Source organism: Lepidochelys kempii, chromosome 2 (genome assembly GCF_965140265.1).
Source record: "Lepidochelys kempii isolate rLepKem1 chromosome 2, rLepKem1.hap2, whole genome shotgun sequence".
Classification (NCBI taxonomy): domain Eukaryota; kingdom Metazoa; phylum Chordata; order Testudines; family Cheloniidae; genus Lepidochelys; species Lepidochelys kempii.
In genome coordinates this window covers 10239397-10263625 of record NC_133257.1, presented here as the reverse complement: position 1 = coordinate 10263625, position 24229 = coordinate 10239397, and the positions used below count along the sequence as shown (strand labels likewise).

Sequence of the window (24229 nt, the reverse complement as noted above, 5' to 3'; positions counted from 1 at the left end):
AAGATGGTCAGTGCTCATTTAATAAGCAGCTAGTCAGTATTTGATTTTATATTTTTATTATGCTTTATTTACTGCACAACATTCAGACTCTGACCATTATTAATCTCATGGGCTTTTCTATGGCATTTATCACTATAATATACCCCTGTGAGATGCGGGCTTATTATCCTCATTTTACAGATTGGGAACTGAGGCACAGAGCGATGAAAGTAAAAAGCATACAGTTATTTTGAGTGACCAATTTTAGATGTCTAGGACTTGATTTTTCAGAGTACTTAGCAATATATAGTGCTTTACATGTCAAAGCACAGCTCCCATGGAATGTGTCTAACTATAAGTACCCAAAGCCAAGGAAAAAGAGCTAAAGGCATGACTGTGGTGGGAACAGGAGCCAGGAGGAGAAAAGGAAAACCTAGCAAATCAGCACTGGGCTCCTGCCCCTGAGAGTAGCAGTTTAAGGTGATTACCTCCATCGGGACATAGTCCTCAAAACTGCCTTTTCTTCCTCCCACTAGGAGGAGATATGGAGAGATTAGGGCTATGTACACAGTACAGTTTATGTCAGTATAAGTTATGTTGCTCAGGGATGTGAATAAGCCCCCCCAGGGAACATAAATTACACCGACCTAAGCGCCAGCGTGGACAGCGCTATGGCGGTGGGGGAGCTTCTCCTACCAACATAGCTACCGCTGCTTGCAGGAGCTGCTATAATGAAGTCAAGAGGAGAGCGCTCTCCTGTCAGCTTAGCGCGTTTGCACGAGCAGCGGTCCAGCTGAGCTGCTGTAAGCTCGGTAGTGTAGCCATGGCCGGTGCTGTTCAGAAATAGCCTACAGCTCAGATCTGCGCCTGCATCTGCCAGAAGTTGCCTGGAGAGGGCACCTGGTGATTATGGGTACAGGGTCCATGACAGAAGCCAGCATAGTTTTGTTAGTGACTGGTTCCCCTCCCCAGCTTCTTTTCTATGATGCTGTACATGAAGACAAGTCTACAATGCACTAAAGCTGACATCTCAGAGAGACAAGGTGGCCTAATGGTAAAGCACAGGAATGGGCTGTCAATTATTTTGGGTTCAATTCTGAACTCTGACAATGAGAATAATATAGTACCTGTCCCACAAGATAACATGGTTTAAGGTTTAATTAATTGGTATTTGTAAAGCACTTTGATTCCTTGATTGGATTTAATGACAAAGTATATTTTTGTAAGAAGGCAATCATAAGAACGGTCATACTGGGTCAGACCAAAGGTTTGGTTAGCCCAAAATCCTGTCGTCTGACAGTGGCCAATGCCAGGTGCTTCAGGGAGAATGAACCAAACAGGTAGTCACCCATTCCCAGCTTCTGGCAAACAGAGGAGAGGGACACCATCCTTACCCATCCTGGCTAATAGTCTTTGATGGACCTATCCTCCATGAATTTATCTAGTTATTTTTTGAAACTTGTTATAGTCTTGGCCTTCATAACACCATCTGGCAAAGACTTCCACAGATTGACACTGCATTGTGTGAAGAAATACTTCCTTTTGTTTGTTTTAAACCTGCTGCCTATTAATTTCATTGGGTGAACCCCCTACTTCTTGTGTTATGAGGCGTAAATAACACTTCCATATTTACTTTCTCCACACCAGTCATGATTTTATAGACCTCAATCATATCCCTCCTTACTCGTCTCTTTTCCAAGCTGAAAAGTCCCACTATTATTCATCTCTCATAAACTGAAACTCAAAACCCGAACCTCCTATTATGCTAATAAAGTGCAACAAATGTGTTTGTATTAAAAAAGACTCTGAACAGACAATTGTAGAGATGAGGAATTTTATGGTTTTTTTTTTTTTTTTTGCTGACATACTATGAGGCAAAACAAAATTGACACCATACAAAATAACTTTATAAAATATCATTCACATCATATTTTGTTAAGATTTACAGCATTTTGCGCTTGTTACAAGTCTTATGGAGGTGAAAAACACTATACTAAGTCTTTAGTATTAGTTTATATATACACAGTAAGAAAACAAAACAGAAAATAACGGTTAGTTTTTCATGAGTTTATTGCAAAAGTAGTGCAAACTATTTTACCTAGCAAGCTACAAAACAAACTTGAGAAAGGACCCACCTAAACTTAAAACATGACAATAAATGCTCAATTTCACAGCGTTAGAAGCTTCCTTCAACAGTTTCTTTTCTCAACAAAGATAATTCCCATCTGTGCACATTTTATATTTTAATTTACTTGGAAAAAGAACTAGAAAACTCATTAATCTGAATAATCAGACAGCCTACAATTTCAAGTCAGGATACATTTTGCTTTGAGTCACATGGGTGCAATTCCCTCTGAGATTTGCATTTGTGTGACAGAGTACAATTTGGCCCAGCCTTATTAATTAGGTAATACTGTTTATTCATTGGCCTGTATTTAAAGACCAAAAGGGCAGGGTTTTTTCCCCACTTAACAAGCTGCCCATCTTCTCATTCATGTTTGAGAAAAGAGTCAAGAAAGCAGCACGAGCAAAAAAAAAAAAAACCAAAAAATAAAAACATTAAAAAAAAGGATTAAGAACATATATTGTCTGTTTTAGAAATGTAGTATCTTTCCCCCGAAATCTACTATGTAAAGCCTACTTCCCCACACCCTCTATTGTTGAATGCAGGGGAAACCTTACATCAACTACTGCATTAGAAACAAGAAAGGATACTACATCCTACAAAATGAATACAGACCAACTTTCTAAACTCTATTGGGGTCCCAAAAAGCAAAACAGGTAGCTAGTAATAATATACAAAACAAATAATAAAAAGCAAACAAAATACTACATGAAAAAAGTTAAAGGAACAAAATGCAGCATATTCAGGCTTTTTTTTTTCTTGAGGTACCTATATAAATCTTACCTTCTGCCCAAAGTACTACTGTTTTGTTAAAAAACTGAAGTCTTTATCATGAGCCAATTGCAGGGCATACATTATTACTGAGAAAGTGCAACAATGCTGATAATTTATATGCAGCATATTAAAGGATGATTACGCTTCATAAAATATAGCTTAAGTGTAGACCTGACGGAGCAATTTTATAAAAACATTTAACAGAGGCATTTTCCCATTGTTTGAGTCTCTCTGCAGCAAAAAGCCTTAGGAAACAGTTATGAAGTCCTGCCACTAAGGAATGTTGGTACTCTTACAACTTCCACATAGAACTTTTTTTTTTCCCCCCCAATATTAAAACTAAATACAATTTACAGTAAAGATTCCCACTCTGTATTGGTTACTGGTATTAAAGTTTAATTCTTCAAACTTCAAAAACGATCGTATCACAACTTAAAATTTCTCCAAAAAGGATTTTTCTTAAGTAAAAAAGGTTTACTAATAGAAAAAATGTGTACATAATTGTAAACTGTTAAGATACAAAACTGCGCGGAAAACTCACTTTGACATTTTATTCCCTTACCTATCACACACACACACACACACCCTTTCATTTTCTATATATATATTCACACACAGATATACACACACAGAATCTTGTGCACAGTATGTACATACATATATAGATGGAGATGGATGCATAGAAGAGAGTTTGGGATGTATATATTTTGAAAAACATCAAGTTATTGGATTTTTATTTCTGTTCACATTACAAGAATTCTGCTGTGACACTGTACATTTTATGATTTGATACACTGAAAAATATATTTTCACTTTTTAAAACTCTTTTCCATTTTTTTTTTTAATTTGCTGTTAAAATTATTTAATTTGCTATTTTTAGTTAGGAGTCTGATGTTTGATTGTTATGCATTGGGACTCAACACAAAAAGGCACAAAGAATAAAATCCAAATATTTGTTGTTTCTAAACAATAAACCACAAAGATTTGGTTTGCAGAGTACTGCCTCTTAAGAGGTTTGTCATCACTTAATGTTTGGTCACTTTTTACCCAATCTCATCGACAATTTGAGTAAATAGCACCCAACTGTTTAAATGAGGTAGATCCAAATTGTAAAGAAAGCTGGGTCCCCAACACTTTTTTTTGCCTCTAATTAAAAATGTTGTAAGGATTAAATGTCAGTCATAAGAAGTAAAAATGATGGCATGCTCTGAAGAAACCACAGAACTTGAGAGCAGGTTTATAAACATAAATTTAAATATTGAATAATAATCCTCTTTCCGACATAAATAAATTTCAAATTGGGAAAAAAGATTATGGTCATATGAATCTTAGAAACAAAAAAGCCAAGATTTTAGGATACTTGCTTTCTGTATACTGCCATAGAAATGCACAATAACCCAGTTTCTGTAGCGCAACAGTGACAGCCAGTGCCTTGAAAGGTCAGTCACGGTATATATCAATCACTATAAGATTCCCTTTATTTCTTAGGTGAGAAACCTTTTTCTTCTTTACCATCTCCTTTACAGAACAACCTATCCTGTTAAATTAATGTTTTTGCATACTCGGACAATCAACGAATTTAACAACTTGTTAAGGCTTAAAGTGGCATCACCACATAGCATCATGCAAGCATTTAATTAAGTATTCAAGATACATACAGTGTATTTAAACTAAACAATATCTACATGAAGCCTCAATTTATATATAAATGTGTAGAATGAAGTTTACATCAGTGTTGTAAATGGAAATTATACAATGCATCTAATGTGTATAAATACGTTTTTACAAGAAGTGCCAATTTTAACAAAACAGCACCAGATGGTTTATATATATTGCAAGCACAAGACTTCTTCACACAGATGCAATACACAGGTATAAACTGGTTAATATACATTTAGTACCGCTTGAAACGAGGCCCTTAACTGCTCAACTTCTTAAAAAAATAGTAAACTTTAAATGGTCATAAAAACATTTTGATTCAAAATGTCAATTTTTTTTATAATCAAGAAATAAAAAGGGAGCATGTACAATCAAACTTTTGAGTTCTTTTTTGGTTCTTTTTCAGTTATTTTACAAAAATAAGAAAAAAACGGTTTAAAATTAAGGGTTAAAACCCTCAGTAGGTGTCAGTTAAATCTGAAGTGTACCAAAGGTAGGAAATATCTGGATTTAAACAATACATTCTCTTTTCCATACCACCTCCCTCATGATCAGTTAACCACTTTGTTGCACAGAAATTTGCAACTGGTCTCAGTTTGTGAACTTGACTTACCGTAAATTCTAAAGGCCAAATATTCTGCTTGTGTCAACTGATAAAACTCCACTGAAGTCAATACAGCTGTGTCTATTTGCCCCAGCAGAAAATTTGTTCCTAAATCTCTTATATGGAGGCAGCCCCTTCTTTTAACCAAAAACAAACCAACAAAAACCTCAAACAAAAAAGTATATTTGGATCAGAATAAGATAGCAATTTGTCCAATATGAATGGTAACATTTTTCAGAACAGAACACAGGAGAAAGTTGCCAGCTATAGTGCTTCATTATAACTAGTTTACATTTTAACAATAAAGGCCCTGATTTAGTAAAGGAAAAATATTTATTACAGATTCTTTTTAAAAGGAGTTAAATATTTTCTTGCCTGTATAAGTGTACACTATCTTCCCTACAACTAGTTTAAAACATGGAATCAGTATCTAAAAAAGCAAAAATCAAACATACATAAACTATTTGAAGTTGCCCAAGTTCTATCACACAAAAAGAAATGCAGAAGTTGGGCTAATTTAACTGAATCTGATTTTAATAGAGGCATTCCTGGGGTTAAACATTCCTGACAAGACAATGTATGTTAGTTGGATCTATCAAAAGACTTAAGTTCGTCAGGTGGTTTAGCGACATGTTATTTTACTTTATTGCAAATAAAAACAAAATAATAAAATATACCAAAAGGGCAAAAAAAAAAAAAAATAGAGCCCAATCTTTCAATGTACATGAGTAGTCCTAAATAGTTTAATGATTGTTTGAATGTAAATATGGGGTCTCAAAAATAGGGCCAATGTTTGCTTAAAAAAAAGCAAACAAAGTATTAAGGGCTTGACCCTGTGACAACTGAAGTAAATGTGAATATTGTCAACTTCAATGGGAGCTGGACACGTTAAGAATATCTTTATTGTGTGGTATATTCTCACACTAGGGGCTTCATCCTGCCATTTTTGCACACCCCAAAACTCCCATTAAGTAAATGGGAATTTTGGGTGCACAAGAAGTGTAGGAACAGACCCTTTGTAGTTAGACCTACTCACAAGTTATTAAGCTACTATAAGCCAGAATGAATGGAGAAGACATGGCAGCCTTAAAAAAATAATAAAATAAAATAAATAAAAAAAGTCCCAGACCAATGATATTCAGACATGACCAGCATTAATGTGCAATTTTACACACAGCTGCAAGATTTAGGGACAGTGTGGGTGCCAGGCCAAAGTACTGTATAATATTTCAACTTTTAAATTTGGGAGAGGAAAAGTTGGTAGGCACAGAACGAACCAAGTCCAAGTAAACATTACATACACTTTTTGAGTGGCAGCATAGCCTAATGGAACAGATATGGGCCTGGGAACCAGGATCTCCTAAGTTCCTAATCTTACTCTGTGCCTCAAATCCTTCCTCTGTGTACCGAGCTGGGCTTTTGGGACGTTTAAGTAGTTAAAGCTTCAAAGCTCTCAGAAAAAATAAAGTGTGAGGTAAGTATATATTTAAAAAACAAACAAACTTAACGTCCTGATCGTCATGTTGATCAAGTGTGCAACTTATACTGATGACTTGGCCCCAAGTGTTTCAGCAGGGTTTAAGGAAAAGAAACAAGTTGGAGCCTAGTACAACAGAGTGCATGCAAGGAATGGGGAAAACTGTGGTAAGGAGAATCAAATGTTTTTAAACAAACAGACTTTCTTTTAAAACGTAAGCGTACAAAGAATGCCACTTTGTTTTAATATGTCTAATTTAATTAGGCAAAACAAAAATTTAAAATACCTTTTTTAAAAAAAAATTAAATATAGCCATTCAATTTAAGGTCCATCAATACAATAAGCGGTCCAATTAAAGAGTAATCCCTCCTTTGAAGATATTAAGATGTATCCTGGGAACAGATATTAACAAAAGTCTGCATCTTGTGCCATGGATCCATTTTTTGGGGGAGGGGGGTGGTAGGATTCTTGTATCCTTATAAATCTTCAAGTCCAGTTCTCCCCAAATCCCTATACTTAAGCCAGTGCCCATGCCAATGACCTTGCAATAGCAGCCATCCCAAGCCAATCAGAATAGTCTTTGGCAGTCTGGGAGGAAGCCAGATGGATAAAATTCTGACATTCTTGTGGAGTTGCCTGCCAAGCCTCCCCTTCTTGTGAAATTCATAGGGTTGATAACTCAGTAATCTGTGCCAGCAGGAGCAGTTTGAATGTTGATTTTTGCTTCCAGACTGATTTATTGCCCACCTACCCCAAGAGCTGTGTTGCTTTTGGGTTGGCACCTTGCAGCTGGTCAATAGAAGCCACAAAGAGAACCTAAAGGGAGCAACGTTCATTCTCATTTGAATAAAGGCAGGATAAGCAGTGCTCTGGAGAACAGTCTCCACAGCCAGTCTCCGCACCTATCGTCCTTGGCGAATGGGGCAGATAATGCAGTAGAGGTTGCATATGCTCTCTCATACAGATCAGTCTGTAAAAGGCTCCCTCTTTCCACAGATTCCCAGGAGGATCTGGGCGTGGGTTTGGGAACAACAGCCAATTATCCAAAAGGTAACACATAATGCTATTGTTGTGTTATGAAGATGGGCTCATGGTGTGTTATGCTTAATAAATCTACACCGTGGAACACTCAGGGGCACTTCTTCTAGAACCAGTATGGCATAGAGATGGCACAAAAATCCGTAACACCAGATGTAGTGAACTGTCTTCTAAAAAGTAGCTATTGTACATGGGGCCAAATCCTGTGCTCCACACTCACTGGGCATTTTGCCTGAGTAAGGGCAGAGTAAAAACTGAGCAGTCTCAAGGATTCTGCCCATGAATAGCTGCTACTTGGCAAGCCTTCTTTTTGGGATGTGAATCTATGAGCAGTCAGTCAGTCTATAATTTACTAGACTATTTTTAATTTGTAGACAAGTTTGTTAATTATAGGAACATCAATGAGTCTAGCTCTCCCATTCATACACATAATTTACACTAGTGTCCATGGGTGCCATGCCCAAGCATTTCAGTGAGAAGAAACAGCAAAAAAAATATAATTATTACTTCTCACTCACCAACTTCTGTGGCTTAAAGAACCAAATGATTTTTAAGCATTAAATTTAGAAAATTCCTATAATACCGAGCTAATGTACTGTGCATAAGTTGATAAAATTTCTGACAACAAAGTGGTTAAATACAAAATAAGGAAGCTTGTCTGGATTCATTGTAAACAAAATATGATGTATTAACAGAGTTTTCTACAGTTCAGTTTCAGATCATTCAAAGCACCTTTTGTGTATGTGCACTTATTTTAAGATCGGAGGTGTGGCCAAGGCCTTGCACGTTATTGAGAGAACATATTCACAATACAAACATATTCAAGACATTTTCTGTGTTTAAAATTTATATCCTTATCACTTGGAATATAGTATCTTCAAGGTTACAATCTCAAAATTACCTAAAAGGTATTTTAAAAAAATATTCTAATACATAATTTTTGTCTCAGCTTCAAAATATGTTTCAAGCACCTTCAAATGTCACCTTCAATTAAAACATGATATATTTTTCAGCAAATCATAGAGCTAACACATGAAAACAATTTTTGCTGGAAACAGCAGCGTGAAAACTACTACAAGAGCGGACTATTTTAAGGTGGTATCCCTATTCACAAAAGTAAACATGAATGAAAATGAACATGCCAGACTTGTGAAATCAGTTGCCTCACTATTTCCAAAACTTTGACAGACAGCATTCCATTAACACCATCCCAACCTGCCCTACATAAAAATAATAAGTGGCAAGCAGATATCAAGAATCACAGTATGGCACATAAGTTCTCAAGCCAGAAGAAAACAATTCAGCTCATTTGGGAATATTCTGGCTGTTTACAACAAACGAAAGTTGCATTTCAAAAGCAAATATTAATCTGTGGAACAGTATAGGAGGTAGCTTTTAACTGCACCTGGTTGCGAACTAAAAAATAATAGGAAATCACCTTCTGTAGTGATTTGGCCAAGCCATTACATTTACTTTAACATTTCAGACAAAGAAACATGGGGGAAAAACAGCTGAAGAACTTTAAATGTTATATCATGGATTACACTTTACACCATTAAACACAAACTTTTGGATTAAAAATGACTCACTTTGAGACTTTCCAAGGTGCTATACACTACAGCCATTAAGCCTTAGAGCTGAGAGGAGAGATTTACCAACGTACTGTGTATAAAACAGTAGCAGTGCTGTAGTTTTGGTCTCTCCAGCCTCTAAGAAGCAAACAATCAATTAATGCAAATCACTAGACTGGTAGCTTTCTAATGTGGGTGACCAAGAAGGCAACTTGGTAGCCCTGTTTCCTAAGTCACAGCTCTAAAAAATACTATGGGGAACAATTCTGCATCAGCAGAGGAATAGCCTAGAAGCTACATTAGGCTTTTCCATCTCTAATTTCTATGATTCTATTAACACTGCCTCACAGACTAGTCCTTTAGAATCTGATGCCAGAATCAAGTGCTGGAAGGAGCTATGGTTATTAGCACAGATATTAGCGCTATTAATTATCTACCAGTGATATTAAAGAGAGGCATTTAAATGCTTTACAATCTGAATTTTGGTAACTTCAAAATGTTTTTACATTTTGTGCAGTGTGGTGCGGAAAACATGGGTTGAAGGGAGACGGTTAGGGAAGAATTGCTATGTAAATAAAGACGAAAAAACGTGACTCCATATTACAGAAACCAAATGAGAAACTGTACCCTTTATGAATGTATCTACCACATGCAAAATGAGAGTGTAATAAAATTAAAAAAAAATATACAGCTCATATCTTAATACTGTAAAGTGGGCAGTATCTCTAAAAATGCAAGTACAACAATGAATGGTATGTAGAACATTTCAATGTTTTGCTATTCATACTACTATTTACAGTATTTTCAACCAGCTACAGCAGATGCAAAAAAGTCTGTTACAGTAAAAGGGAAGTTTTCAAAAAATCAGTGCAATTATTTTCTGTTTAAATTGAAATTTTCCTTAGAAAAGATTGTAGGTATGCATTTAGAAGCAAGTTACTAAATAGAATATAAAAATCAAAAATATACTGTCCTGTGTTAGAAACTGAGAAAGTCACACTGGGTCCAACAACCACAGTGACGATTAAAGCAAAGGAGATGTTACTTTTGGAGAAATTTTCAAAATAGAAAAAACAATTAAGAAGACTATTTATAATCTGATTACAACTGGCTTTGAGTGTGAAAACCTGGAGAGAGAACTTATTTACATTCCTTTTCTCATGTGTAAGAAATCTCATACATTATAAAAAGTCTTATGGCTTATCTATGCCACCAGAAGTGTTCTCTGGATTACATCAAATGCATCAACATTTCCATCTACATCCCCCAGTAAAGGTCCCAATTCTGCATTTATAATTTGTGCAGAACTGATGGACTTTAGTGTGAGCTTTGCATGAGTAAAAGCTGCAGGACTGGCCTATTCTAGTCTTAAAACGTCAGCATTCTTAGTCAGAAAGAAGGTAATCCATTAAACACGCACTGTAACCTATAGCATCTAACTGAAATTTTCAAGACAAAAAGGCAGATTCGCACGCTCATTGCGGTCAATGAGATGTTTGCTAATGACTTACTAATGTGTGGTACACATTTAACTCGAGGAATTTACTGCTGCAATCCATAAGTGCAAAAGAAAATCTGAGTTATCCAGCAAAGTGCAATGCACTTGTGATTACAATTTGATCCTGAGTGCACATACAAACCAGACAAAATTTGGATAAAATTTTCAAAAAAACCGGAATGATGTCAGAGCTTAAGTTACATTTTCAAAAATGATGTAGGCACTTTGGAGCCTAACTGACTAGGTTCCTGATGTTTAAAGATATTTAGATGTTGTTGTGCTCAGCATCACAATGCCTAAATACCTTTAAAAATATGGGTTTCAGTGCCATTTTCAAAAGTGATTTAAATCTTTTTGAAAATTTCACCTTTAATCTTAATAATAAAAAAGTGATTTACTAAAATATATAATTTTTTATCAAGTCTTGTTTGATAATTGTTTGTTAAATTTACTCATTTAAATCTACACAAAGGCCACAACATTTACTGAAATAAGTTAATCTAACGTAAAAACTAAACATATGTTAGACAAATTTTGGGTTAAATAATTGTGAAAGATATGTTTGAGAGTACAAGAAAGAGGGGAATGGGGTCAAGAACACCTACCACACACTTACACAATGGAAATTTCTTTCAGCATAATTACCTGTAAAATTTGCAAGCAGACTCTAGCAGATTATCACACAACACCTCCTTGTGACTTGGGCAATTGACAAAAGCCACCTGAAGGTTTTTCTCATGACAGTTCTAGAAATATGCAAGTCAATATGAAAAGATTTTGGAAAATAGATTACCAACTATTCCAATGACCTATGCAATAGTCAATAAAATATTTAATTACAGGCGTGAAAGTATTTTAGTCTGAATCAAGTCAAAATTATGCATACTAATGCGAACTGACAAATATGCACCTACACATGGGCTAGGGCAAAGCAGGAGGGGAAGGGAAGGTGCAAGGACTGCAAGGGCTACCTCAAACAGTTAACCCAAAGAGGGCAGAGGGGAGAACACAGAAGCATAACTCCATCCCTCACCAGCAACTGCTAGCAGAGCACAACCTCTTAAAGGGTGATTCAACAGTTTTTCCAGGTGCTCCAGAAGGCTTTGTGACTCTGAGCAATCCCATTGGGTCAGTGTAACCCTCCATCAGCCCAAACACCAGAAGTACCTAAAAAGGCACAACAGAGCCCAATAGTAGTTTTGTAGCTAACTTTTTTTAAAAAATGGCTTCCATTGAATATTTTGTCTTTGCTGGTTTTGTTTTGCACCTTTGAATAGCAGCATTTCTATTAGCCTCTGAAGTCTCTCTATATTTCAGTAGTGTTAATATTTAGTACAAATAAGGCAGGAAATTCAAAGTTATAGCTGACACTTAACTCATAATTGTTTAACCCTTCATCTTCCAGCACACACACACACCCCCACAATGTAAAGCCTCACATACCTATTTCTAACGTGTCCATCACTTATCAGCCTTTTTCATAAGGATCATTTTTATATAAATATAATGCTAATAAAGGATCTGAGATTGACAGTTGTAGAGCCTAGATCCCGTTTTTCCACAAAACGGTACATTGTGAACGCACAATTGTTCCACATTGTTCAATCCTGACCTGGTTTTGCTAACAAGAAGGCCAATTTGCACCAATCATGAGACCAAGATACTGCAATTGGTGCAAATGTAGCTCAGAGCAGAACCACTGTAACAGAAGAGGGTCTGCTTCATGGTTCTCTAGCAACTGGAGTTAGATATCTTTTTGCACAGGCCAACGAATTGCAGATAGTAAGTACTTTTGGTTAGTGCTGACCTGAGTTGAATTTGAACCAGTGACTTAATGGTTAAAACTATCAGCCTTACGTATGAATTCAATAGCATCTGTGGGCATGTGTCACAATCCTAAACTTCGTATACACGATATTTTGCAACCACTTTTCCTTAGTTCTTAGAGAGAATATTTTGTGGGTAAATTTATACACGTTTACCCGAGATATTGCTGTCCTTGCAGGCTGGAGTAAACTGAAAAGGATAAAGGTGTATTGTTTATTTGATTGGAGCTGTTTTGGTCTATGCATGTTGTTTATATTAATCTTTACAAAAAGCAGTTATTATGCAACAGAGTGCCTACTTTTCAAAGTGCATTGCCCATTAAAAAACTTTTCCTAAAAATATTTAAATCAATTAAATTATATGATGGACTAATTCACTGTATATTTCATTAGGAAAAAATCAAAGCCATTTTAAAAATTAGAGTACTCTAGCGAATATATATATCTACAAACTGTAAACTCCCCAGTCCCACCATACTGACAATCATTCCTCAGGGGTTTGCATCCTTCATTACATTTGAGGGAACTACACACAATTCCCATTCGTGCTAACAGGACATAGGGGCAACAGACACTTTGGTGGAGCGTCTGCAGAGCCCCCACAGCAATCCTCTGCACCCAGGCCTTTTGGATATCTTGGCTGCATGTTAGGGGTCTTTGGAGTGGGGGCTTCTGGATCTTTGCACAGAGCCAGTAGACCGGAACTCCCACACTGGAGAAGCACCTGGTATTCTAGCCCATAGACTAGAACAAAAGCCACAGGAAGAGGCACCATAGCCCTTTGATCGACCTTGAATTCAGGACGTGGGATTGAGGTGGATCCTTGCTGTCTCTGGTTGCCCATATAAAGTAATTTACTCCAGGTTTGTGCAGCAGAGAAAGAGGAGAAGAAGATGAATATCATCCTGAGCACCTAACCATAACAAATAGCAAGAACCACCAATGGGATTTTAAAAATGGCTGACTAATTATTTTAACTTCTTAAAGAATAACTCATACAATTGTCTGATAATGTGCCAAAATTAAAGCCAGCAATGAATTTCTACACTGCTCAAAATACTGCAGAGAAAAGTGCAACACACTCATCATAGAAAAGCTACTGCAAATCAGCTAAATTTGTTTTAGTGGTGGCTTTTATAACCTGCTTAGTAATTACAAAGGGCTGAATTCTATTTTCAGTTACCAGTGTAATCAGGAGTAACTGTATTTACACAACTATAACTGACAACAGATTCTGGCCCACTGATTTCAACAGCAAGACAGGAATAATAAACTAGCATGACGTACATATGACTGACTCATCCATTAACAGAATTTACTTTGTTGCTTCAGCCAAACAACACGAGCAACAGCATGCTGTGCGACAAGGTGCAGACCTGAACTTGTACACAAAATTATGCACCTAAACCTTTTAGGCAGCAAAGATGGGCATTTTCTGGCTTACTCAACAGCAAACAGTTCTAGTCTATACAAAATATGGCACTGACACTAATTCTGGATGAGGCTGTTTGCCCACCTTGATGGCTAGAGGTAAATATGCTTGTCGGGGGAAGGGAAAGAGAGAACGCGCGCTGAATGAAACAAAGGAAGAGAATGCAACTTTAAAAAAATCTCCATGCTTAATATGTACTTGATTTAGCATACGAGAACATTAAACAAAATCAAGTCAGCATAAACAACTTTTGTTTCCCCCCCCCCCCAATCCTCTTCTAAAATTGTTTATGGTGTCACAATTAGTGCAATGGTTTATACATGTATTATGATGTATATGAACCCAGTGTGCAAACTAACAGAAGCATATATGTCTAATAATTATCAGTTTCAATTAATGCTTCTCCTAAGAGAATGGCAAAAATCTCACTCATACTATTGACCTTATGTATAACAAAGAGTTTCATTTTCTTCCACAAGTAAACTTCAAAAGTTTCCTAAGAGTTATTTTTACTGCATAGATTCTATTAAATTTGGCTAGCTAAACTATAAAGAGTGAACCATTCTCCTCAATTTGAACTGCTGCTTCACCAATAATCAACAAATAAATAAAGTAGAATTGTTTTGTGCTTGAATGGATGGAGAATGTTGGTCTCACGGTGTTTCTCTCTGAATGCACAGGTGAAACCTGCCATGTTGTATGCATGCTGAAAAAGTCTTTCCAGAAATTACAAGCTATACAATACATACTGTATGCATCTCTGACCTCTGTCATATCCAACTCAATTGCATATTCCTGCATTTGAATAATAATGTCTCCATGATACGGTTTTAATGTCTAAAATCCAAAGCTTTCTTGATATGTTAACAGAAATATGATGAGCACTCTTTAGTAAATAAAATAAATAATAGCAACTAGTCTATCACATTAATACTGTGAAACATATAAAATTTACAAAAATTCAAACATAACAGTGAAGGATTGTACTGTATTTATCACCACAGACCCGTATTCTTTTAGAAACTTTGGAAAGTAAGTGTCAGAGTCCTATAGGACAAATGCTATGATTAGCTGTCAGTATGATTTTAAAAAAAGTTTAAAAAAATTTAAATGGCACATTTTCTTTTTGCCAATCTCACTGGACTTAAAGGTTCAGATACAAGTTAATTTTTTTCTGAAATTATTTCATAAGTCTATGAAAAAAATCTTTAAATGCAGCACAATAAAAGACATTCAAGAACAAATTTCAGAAAATACATTTGCTCTTAGACATACAGAATGATCCTGTAAGACAGTGGAGGACCAGAATTATTATCTTTTTGCACTTTGAAAATAAAACTTTTGTAAATGCATACAGAATGATCAAGGCTTCATAAATACTGAAGTAGTGCTTTTCCTTTTCTTTCTTTGTTTTAAAAGCAAGCTCACAGCATCTGAGCCCATCAAATTTGACGTGAATAAGGTATTTCCAAATTATTAACACACAAATAAATTGAATAGCAAACTACATGAAAAAGTTTTGTTTTGTTTTTAGCCCTGAGATCACAGCTTTTGATTTAACTACAAAATATGGGTTTGTTTTCTGACAAGCAGCTTAGAGATTTTGGCAAACCACATTTCCAACAACTGTGGGGTTTTGTACGGGTCTGCAGTTCATAATCAAGTCTGAAATTCCGGACGGAAGGCTTTCTTGCAAATGGAAAAACTAATAAAATAAAGATGCATCACTCATTGCTGGCTGTCACTGTAGCGTGGGCAACTGTTGGTCTAAGTGCAGCTGGTCTCACGTGAATCCAACTCTACTAAATCGCTAAACATTAAAACATGTCAAGCAAAGTACATGGTACGTAACGTGTCCTGATGAACTTGAACTGCTTTAGCAAGTGCTTGATGATCTCTGCCATTACTTTGACCAGAAGTGTGGCTTCCTTCAGCACTAAGACATGGAAAAGAAAAGAGAAGTCCTATTTAATCTACCTCTCCTAAAATACATTTTATTTTCAAATAAAGCAACTCTTCTGAACATCGCCTCGTCCTCTAAGCACCACAGATGGATCATTTGAGGAGCAAAATTGACTAGGAACTTGAAAAGGGGAATACAGTTTTGCTTTCCCTGATGGAGGTAAGGTGCTGCTGTTCAGAGCCACTGAGTAAGAGGACCAATGTAAGGACCACTTTTGCAGCATTCCAGAGAGTTTAGGGTCAAAGAGAATCCACCACCAAAGGGGTACAAGATTCCTTCATTCCAGAAGTTAACAACCCTTAAAGCATATTTTAATTTTTGAAAGTACATACAGGTAACACTAAAAAAGGGGAAAAAAAGGAAAAAAGAAGCAGCATCTTCCTTCTATCTCACAGAGTTTTATTATAAACCTTATTCTTCTTCTTCAGATGCTGTTATTCAGCAGAAACCAAATTTACCCATGAACTGCTCAGAGAGAATGCCACAGAACCCAAATTTAAAAAGCCGCATACCTTCTTCCTGTTAAATTTTGTAGCACCTCATAACACTGTAACTCACCTATCATGTTCTTTATCCACCAGATGATACCTGGCTCTGAAGGCAACCAGGTGTGCATAGTATGCTGGTGCGGGGATTGAGACGGAACGAGTACAGCGTACATATGTATGACACAGCTGGTAGGTAAGAATTTGCAGTTCATCTGACGAGAAACGATTGTCATCCCAGAGGACATGGTAATGAGAAGGTCTGCTTGTTCCCTAAGGGCAGATCACAGAAGTCATTAAAAAGGCTTTTCAGAAGTTCTCAGTTTCCACATCTAGTAGAAAAAGAAAATGAAAACACTATATTTTAAGTATGTTACCTCTACTAAACCACATGCTATCAATCAAACTTGATTCTCTTACCCAACATCCTCCTGCTGGATGGACAGAGGACTATGCCCCACAGTCCAAGTTCTGGGGGGCAGGTTCAAAATATAAATTAAGGACACTTAGGGGACTAAGCTATCCCTCCTGACATGTTTCATTTAGGTGTTATTCCCTTTAATGGAACATAAATCTGATGTATTTGCGTATGCATGCCCACCTGATAATGATAACGGTAATATGAAGTGTGAACTTTGTTCTGTCACACGCTGAACACATGCATTTTTTGACAGGTGTAGAGAATGTGTGAAAGGTTGGCATGTGGCTGTTTGCATCTCCAACATTCACTGTGTGTTGCCACTCTCCTTTAAACGAAGGTTCTGGAGCACAGTAGTACCTATTTAATATCTTGCATTGGAAGAATCGCAAGGATAAAGAACTTGAAGGATCTTTCACATTAAGCCAGATATCCCTCCAGGTTTCTCTTGTGATAGGAAGGCTAAATTCTTTTCCCCATTTTCTTTGAGAATGACATTGAGAGGGTAATGCAAAGCATTAAGCCACCTATAAATAATTCCTACCAAGTGACTTTTGTTTCCATATTTCTTAATACGTTGTTCTAGAGGTGAGAGAGTTGAAAAAGACCAATTGTCGCCTATCCTGCATGAAACCTTGAGCATAGCTGCTGAAAGAAAGAACTGTGAGACAGTGGTAGCCGATATTTGTTACACACGTAATTAAAAGAAGCCAGTCTATTATTCTGTATTATATCATTAAATTTTTGTTAATCCTTTTTCTATGCAAATTGTCTTAAGCATGGAGTTAACCTGTGCCTCAGGATCAAGGCAATCTCACTGTGGCATGAGAAGACAATTAGTAAAATTGCATACTGTAATCATCTTAACGTGTTGGAGGATGCCCCATGCAGATGCAAAGACTGGATTTTTCTTAAGTGCATGGGTAGCTCTTAAGGTATTTAAAAGGAAAGAGGAAACCAAATGGCATAGCTAAGCTTTTTTCAATTTCAAACCAGGCCAGTGTATATACAGAACTACTGGACAGGAACCACCTTACAATAGGATGCATTTGGAATGCTAGATAATATAGATACAAATCTGGCAACCCCCTACCTCCCATTGCCCAGGATTTTTAAAGTATCTTGTGTGACAAGCAAGGCTGTTTTTGTCCCACATAAATTGCATGATAAGCCTATTTATTCAAGCAAGGAGCAACAGAGAGATCTTGAAAGGCAACAGGCTAATGATACAAGTCATTCTTCGGCAGATATTCATTCAGTCACCCACTACCTTGACTTGACTTAACTCCACCTCTGTGAGAGCTGTTGTACTTGGGCAACAGGGTTCCAGCTGTCAGTGCCCCACAATGCCTCACACAGTGGGGTCAGTGGAAGTGCTCCTGGTGAGGATGTGAACTACCGACAGAGTCTAGTGTGGAGATGAAACACCAAAGTGATGGCTGGACGTCGACTTAAGTAAACCTAATTTTGTAATGTAGACATGCCCCTAGTTTGTGTGTGCGCGCGCGCGTGTGTGTAAGTAAGAGGATCTACAAAACTGTGGCTTTGATAAAAAAAAAATCACTGTCTGATACATCTTGCAAGTGAATTCAACGCAAGAGAAATTTTTTCCCTTAAAATGTTTATTTGTACAGGTGTAAAAGTGAGATGCTTTTCAGACAAATAAGAGAACAAGGTACCTGCCCCCCAAAATTAACAATCTAAACAGATAACAAAACGTATGAAGCACAATAAGTGCATGACCTTTGAAATATAATATATGCCTTATTGGTCCCATTGAATTTAGGGGTGGGCGTGGTTTGTTTTTTGGAGCTAAGTTATTAAGATTCTTCAGAGAAATGGAAAGGCATAATAGATAGCACCGACAAGAGTGAAAGGACATGATTAACGCAATAAAAGCATACCTGAATACCAGCATGGCTACAAAGGTAAAAGTCAAACTCTGATGGATGGGTGATTTTTGTGTCCACTGTAGTACCTGCTGGAATGTTTCCACTTTTTCCAACCTATGTAAACAAAATAAATCATAAAATACCATAAGGTATATGACAGTTTACTTAATTTTTTTCCTTCCGTTGGACAATAAAAAGTATATTCAAGGAAACAAACACCAGAACTAGAATATATTCAAGAATCCCAAAATATAAGTTTTTTTTAAAAAAAAAAAAACACAAAAACCCAAAAACCCCAAACACTAGGGACTAGAAAAAGTGACAATTTATTCAACCAGGAATCCTGAAGTGGGGCTGCAGCAATTCAGATACACCAGTAAAAAACAGGAGTTACTCATTCCTTTCTTCGATCAGTCAAACTTCAATACTAATTGATAAAATTTAGAGAAAATTTCCTGCCACTGGCTGATCACCTCCCATTCTCATTTTAACATTCCAAGAGGGATTATTCCACTGTTGCCTCTCTTGATGGAGCCTGAAGAAGAGAGAAAAGGAGTACTTGTGGCACCTTAGAGACTAATAAATTTATTTGAGCATAAGCTTTTGTGAGCTAAGTGAGCTGTAGCTCACAAAAGCTTATGCTCAAATAAATCTGTTAGTCTCTAAGGTGCCACAAGTCCTCCTTTTCTTTTTGCAGATACAGACTAACACGGCTGCTACTCTGAAACTTGAAGGAGAGAGGAAGATTGGAGGCAGGCCCCTTCCCTAAACTCAAGGTGTAATATTCAGATTCGTATGCAAACAACCCTTAATTTTTTGTCAATTCCTTAACTGGGATTGTGTCATCTATAAAGAAGTACACATATATATTAGTTCTGGGAGTCATTAATCTGAACCCACTACAGACTTCAAAGCAACGTAGTTCCAATAATACATAAAAAGAGGCTGATATTAAGACATAGAGAGGACTGATTTGGAGGCCTGAGTATGGGTTTAGGAGCCAGGAAGTCCTAATTTCTAATACTGACTCCCTCTGTGACCTTGGGAAATTTTGTTCTAATTTCTTCACTCTGAAAAGGACAACACAAGTTCTTACACAGAAATGAACTTTTATACGTATCTAATAGGGGCGTAGACAGGGTTAGTTAAGATTTATAAAATATTTTGAAGAGAAGAGATATTAACATGAACGCTGTGACGCTTTGAGTACGTGTAAATGAAATTCCAGGTCTGTCATGTATAGACTTAAAAGAGGTGCCATTTCTCTGATGACAGTGGACTACAAAGGGAAATTTAGCTTATTACATGTAGACAACTACTTTGCTCTAGAAGCTCTATTTCGGCCTCCAAGCAATTTAAAGAAAAACAGTAAGAAGTGATGAAAATGGCCATATTTAGGTTTTAAGCTAACACAAAGCTTGAAGGTAAGCTGCAAAGGTATTTTGAGCGTAGGGACTTTGGCTACATCTATACTACCACTTATGTCGGTATAACTTATGTCGCTCATGGGTGTGAAAAAACACCCCCCCCCCCAGCTACATAAATTACACCGACAGCGCTATTTTGGCAGCAAAGCTTCTCCCGTTGATGTAGCTACGGATGCTCGTTGGAGGTGGATTAGTTATGTCAATGGGAGAGGTATTTCCTGTTGGCATTGAGGGGCTACACTAGAGATTTTACAGTGGCGCAGCTGCATGGGTACAGCTGCACTGCTATAAGCTCTCTAGTACAGACATAACCTTTACAAAGATGTGTAGACACATGGTTAATGGACACTTACCGCTGCAGTTTAATTTTTTTTCAAAAACCTCACACTTTTTTTTTTTTTTTAAATAAAAACAGAAATGAAGGTTTCCTTCTGAAGAAAAAGCCTGAGTGAGAGCCACTACCATCCTTCTGTGCCAAAACATGCACGTGAACAACAGGGAGATCAGGAGAGGGAAAAGAACCATAGCCAATGCCAGCACAACTAGAAACTAGGGCTATCGATTAATTGCAGTTAACTCAAAAATTTAACTGCGATTAAAAAAAATGAACTGTGATTAATTGCAGTGTTAAACAACAGAATACCAACTGAAATTTATTAACTACTTTTGGATGACAGGTTTCAGAGTAGCAGCCGTGCATTCATCCGATGAAGTGAGCTGTAGCTCACGAAAGCTTATGCTCAAATAAATTGGTTAGTCTCTAAGGTGCCACAAGTACTCCTTTTCTTTTTGGATGTTTTCCTACATTTTCAAATATATTGATTTCTATTACAACATAGAATACAAAGTGTACAGTGCTTACTTTATATTATTTTTGATTGCAAATATTTGCACTGTAAAAATGATAAAAAGAAATAATATTTTTCAATTCACTTCATAAAAGTACTGTGGTGCAATCTTTTTATTGTGAAAGTGTAACTTACAAATGTAGATTTTTTTTGTTACATAACTGCACTCAAAAACTAAACAATGTAAAACTTTAGAGCTTACAAGTCCACTCAGTCCTACTTCTTCTTCAGCCAATTGCTAAGACAAACAAGTTTGCTTACATTTATGGGAGATACTGCTAACGGCTTCTTATTTACAATGTCACCTGAAAGTGAGAACAGGTGTTCGCATGGCACTTTTGTAGCTAGCATTGCACGGTATTTACGTGCCAGCTATGTAAAACATTCGTATGCCCCTTCATACTTCAGGACATGCTTCCATGCTGATGATGCTTGTTAAAAAAAATGTGTTAATTAAATTTGTGACTGAACTCCTTGGGGGAGAATTGTATGGCTCCTGTTCTGTTTTACCCACATTCTGCCATGTATTTCATGTTTTAACAATCTCTGATGACGACCCAGAACATGTTCGTTTTAAGAACATTTTCACAGCAGATTTGACAAAACTCAAATAAGGTACCAATGTCAGATTTCTAAGGATAGATACAGCACTCGATCCAAGGTTTAAGAATCTGAAGTGCCTTCCAAAATCTCAGAAGGATGAGATGTGGAGAATGCTTTCAGATGTCTAAGAGCAACACCGATGCGGAAACTACAGAACCTGAACCACCAAAAAAGAAAATCAACCTTCTGCTGGTGGGATCTGACTCAGATGATGAAAATGAACATGCATCGGTCCGCTCTGCTTTTGATCATTATTGAGCAGAACCTGTCAGCAGCATGGACACATCTTCTGGAATGGTGGTTGAAACATGAAGAGACATATGACTCTGACATGTGCATCTGGCATGTAAATATCTTGCGATGCTGGCTACAACAGTGCCATGCAAATGCCTGTTCTCACTTTCAGGTGAGATTGTAAACAAGAAGCGGGCAGCATTAGCTCCTGCAAATTGTAACCAAACTAGTTTGTCTGAGCGATTGGCTGAAGTAGGACTGAGTGGACTTGTAGGTTCTAAAGTTTTACATTGTTTTATTTTTGAATGCAGTTATTTTTTGTACATAATTCTACATTTGTAAGTTCAACTTTCATGATAAAGAGATTGCATTACAGTACTTGTATTAGGTTGTAATAAAAATTAATATAAAATGAGCACTGTACTTTGTATTCTGCGTTTTAATTGAAATCAGTATATTTGAAAATGTAGAAAACACCCAAAAATATTCAAATAAATGGTATTTATTATTTTTTAAATATGCAATTAATCTTTTTAATCGTGCAATTAATTGCTTGACAGCCCTACTAGAAACAGATAGTAAAAGACCAACACAAGCAAAGAAACAAAATATACAACTCAGTACGTTCCCAGCAACTGCAGTGTGATGGATAGGGCACGGAATTGGAACATGGGAAACCTGGGTTCTACTCTCTGATCTGCCACTGACGTGCTGTGAGATTGTGGACAACTTACTTCTCTTGTAACTGTTTCTCCTCCCATCCTTTGTCTTCACTATTTCGACTGTAAGGTTTATGGGGAGGGACTGTCTCTTTCTAGGTGTTTATACAGTGACTTGTACAACAGGGCATCAGTCTTGTTAGAGCCTCTAGGTACTACTGTAATATAAATAATAATAGGCATTTTTCTTTCCAATATGCCTGGTTCAACAACTTATAAAATTTTCAATGGGATGCATGTCTATCCTGGTGCTGAATTTGCTGGTTTAGGGAGAAATGGTATATTCTATTGAGATGTTATGTGGGCCAATCCTGGGGTGACTGGATATTGGCACTCCACAGCACTTGTTATATTGCATGAGCCCCACAGGCTTCTGACAATCTGAGGGAAGCTCAACCATGTCGATAGCAGACAGTGGTAAGGCAACAGCTGGGAATGACAGTGACTGGGTTAGTTCCATGCTAAGATTTTGTTTACCTGAGCACACCCTCAACATGACTCTCATCTCCTCTCTTCACAGAATAAATGAGGAGACTCAGCAAGCTGCTGAGGGTAAAACCACTGTTTTTTCCTCTGGCACAACAGAGGCTCAGATTCCCAGCTTTAGGGTATTGGAGGGGGGGGGGGGTGTCTCTGTACCCTTTTCCTGAGAGCCCAAGAGAAGAGGTTGTGATCAAAAGGTGGCTCTAGCTAGGATGGTTTTCTACTTTTCTACCTTCTTTTATCCTCTAGTACCACTCCAGGAGGCAGGGAAGGAAGTTAAGGAAACTGCACTGGACAGCAGAAGCTCAGATTGCAGTTTAGGTAGGTGTATATACTAGTGACATTACTTTACCTTGCAAATGAAGGCTCCCAAGGAATTGAGCATAAAAGGCATGTCAGAAGTGTAAGTTTCAAGGGGCAGTCAAACAATTTAAAAAAAAATATCAGGAGGACAACAACACAGATGTTGCATTTGAAGGCTGTAATGAGAACTGTTTTTCTTTAAGTGACAAAGCCAAATAAAGGAAACACTGACCTCAGTCCAATTCAAGGGACAGATAAAACTTTAGCACAACAGCCTACAGACTGACATAGAAAGCTTTTCCCACCTTTACATATTTTTATGCAATTAATTGCTTGACAGCCCTACTAGAAACAGATAGTAGAAGACCAACACAAACGAAGAAACAAAATATACAACTCAGTACGTTCCCAGCAACTGCAGTGTGATGGATAGGGCACGGAACTGGAACGTGGGAAACCTGGGTTCTATTACCTGATCTGCCATAGGGCCACTACCAATAGTGCTGTGCTACTGCCAAGCCCAGAAACGACAGCTTGGAACACAAAGTAGCTATTTCGTCTTCCCTCCATGCTGGTAAAACAGCCTCAAGAAAGAGTTGAAAAAGAAAAATTTTACTAAGGGACTGGCCTTTTCACTGTTAAAAATTCATTGTTTGAAGAATAAAAATCACCATCAGATCTCAATGGAGGAAAATGGAATAAGTAATGAGAAGTTCTTAAACACCAAAACCTATGTTTTAACACTTAAAACCTATGTTCCATGTTGGTGGCTCAGAACAGATTGTCTTTAAAAGGCTGCTGTTAGTACTTAAGAGCCCTTTTCAGTGCTCCTTATGCAGAAAGGATTCCCACCAATATCAAATGGGAGTTT

At 37.1% G+C, this 24229-nt stretch overlaps 1 protein-coding gene across 10 annotated transcripts in view; it reads right to left on the bottom strand.

Moving 5' to 3' along the window:
- Positions 1 to 2953: 2953 nt before the first annotated feature.
- AGO2 (argonaute RISC catalytic component 2) overlaps positions 2954 to 24229 on the bottom strand; it is a 105898-nt gene continuing 84622 nt past the window's right edge. For 6 of the 10 annotated variants that reach the window (XM_073330041.1, XM_073330042.1, XM_073330047.1 and 3 more), the window contains 4 exons: positions 18754 to 18855; positions 17394 to 17510; positions 16505 to 16704; positions 2954 to 15919 (listed from right to left, as the gene is read on the bottom strand). In XM_073330041.1, coding sequence (XP_073186142.1) covers positions 15811 to 15919; positions 16505 to 16704; positions 17394 to 17510; positions 18754 to 18855 — 528 coding nt within the window. In that variant the 3' untranslated portion in view covers positions 2954 to 15810. The other 4 variants (XM_073330043.1, XM_073330044.1, XR_012157065.1 and 1 more) reach the window with 3 other exon arrangements.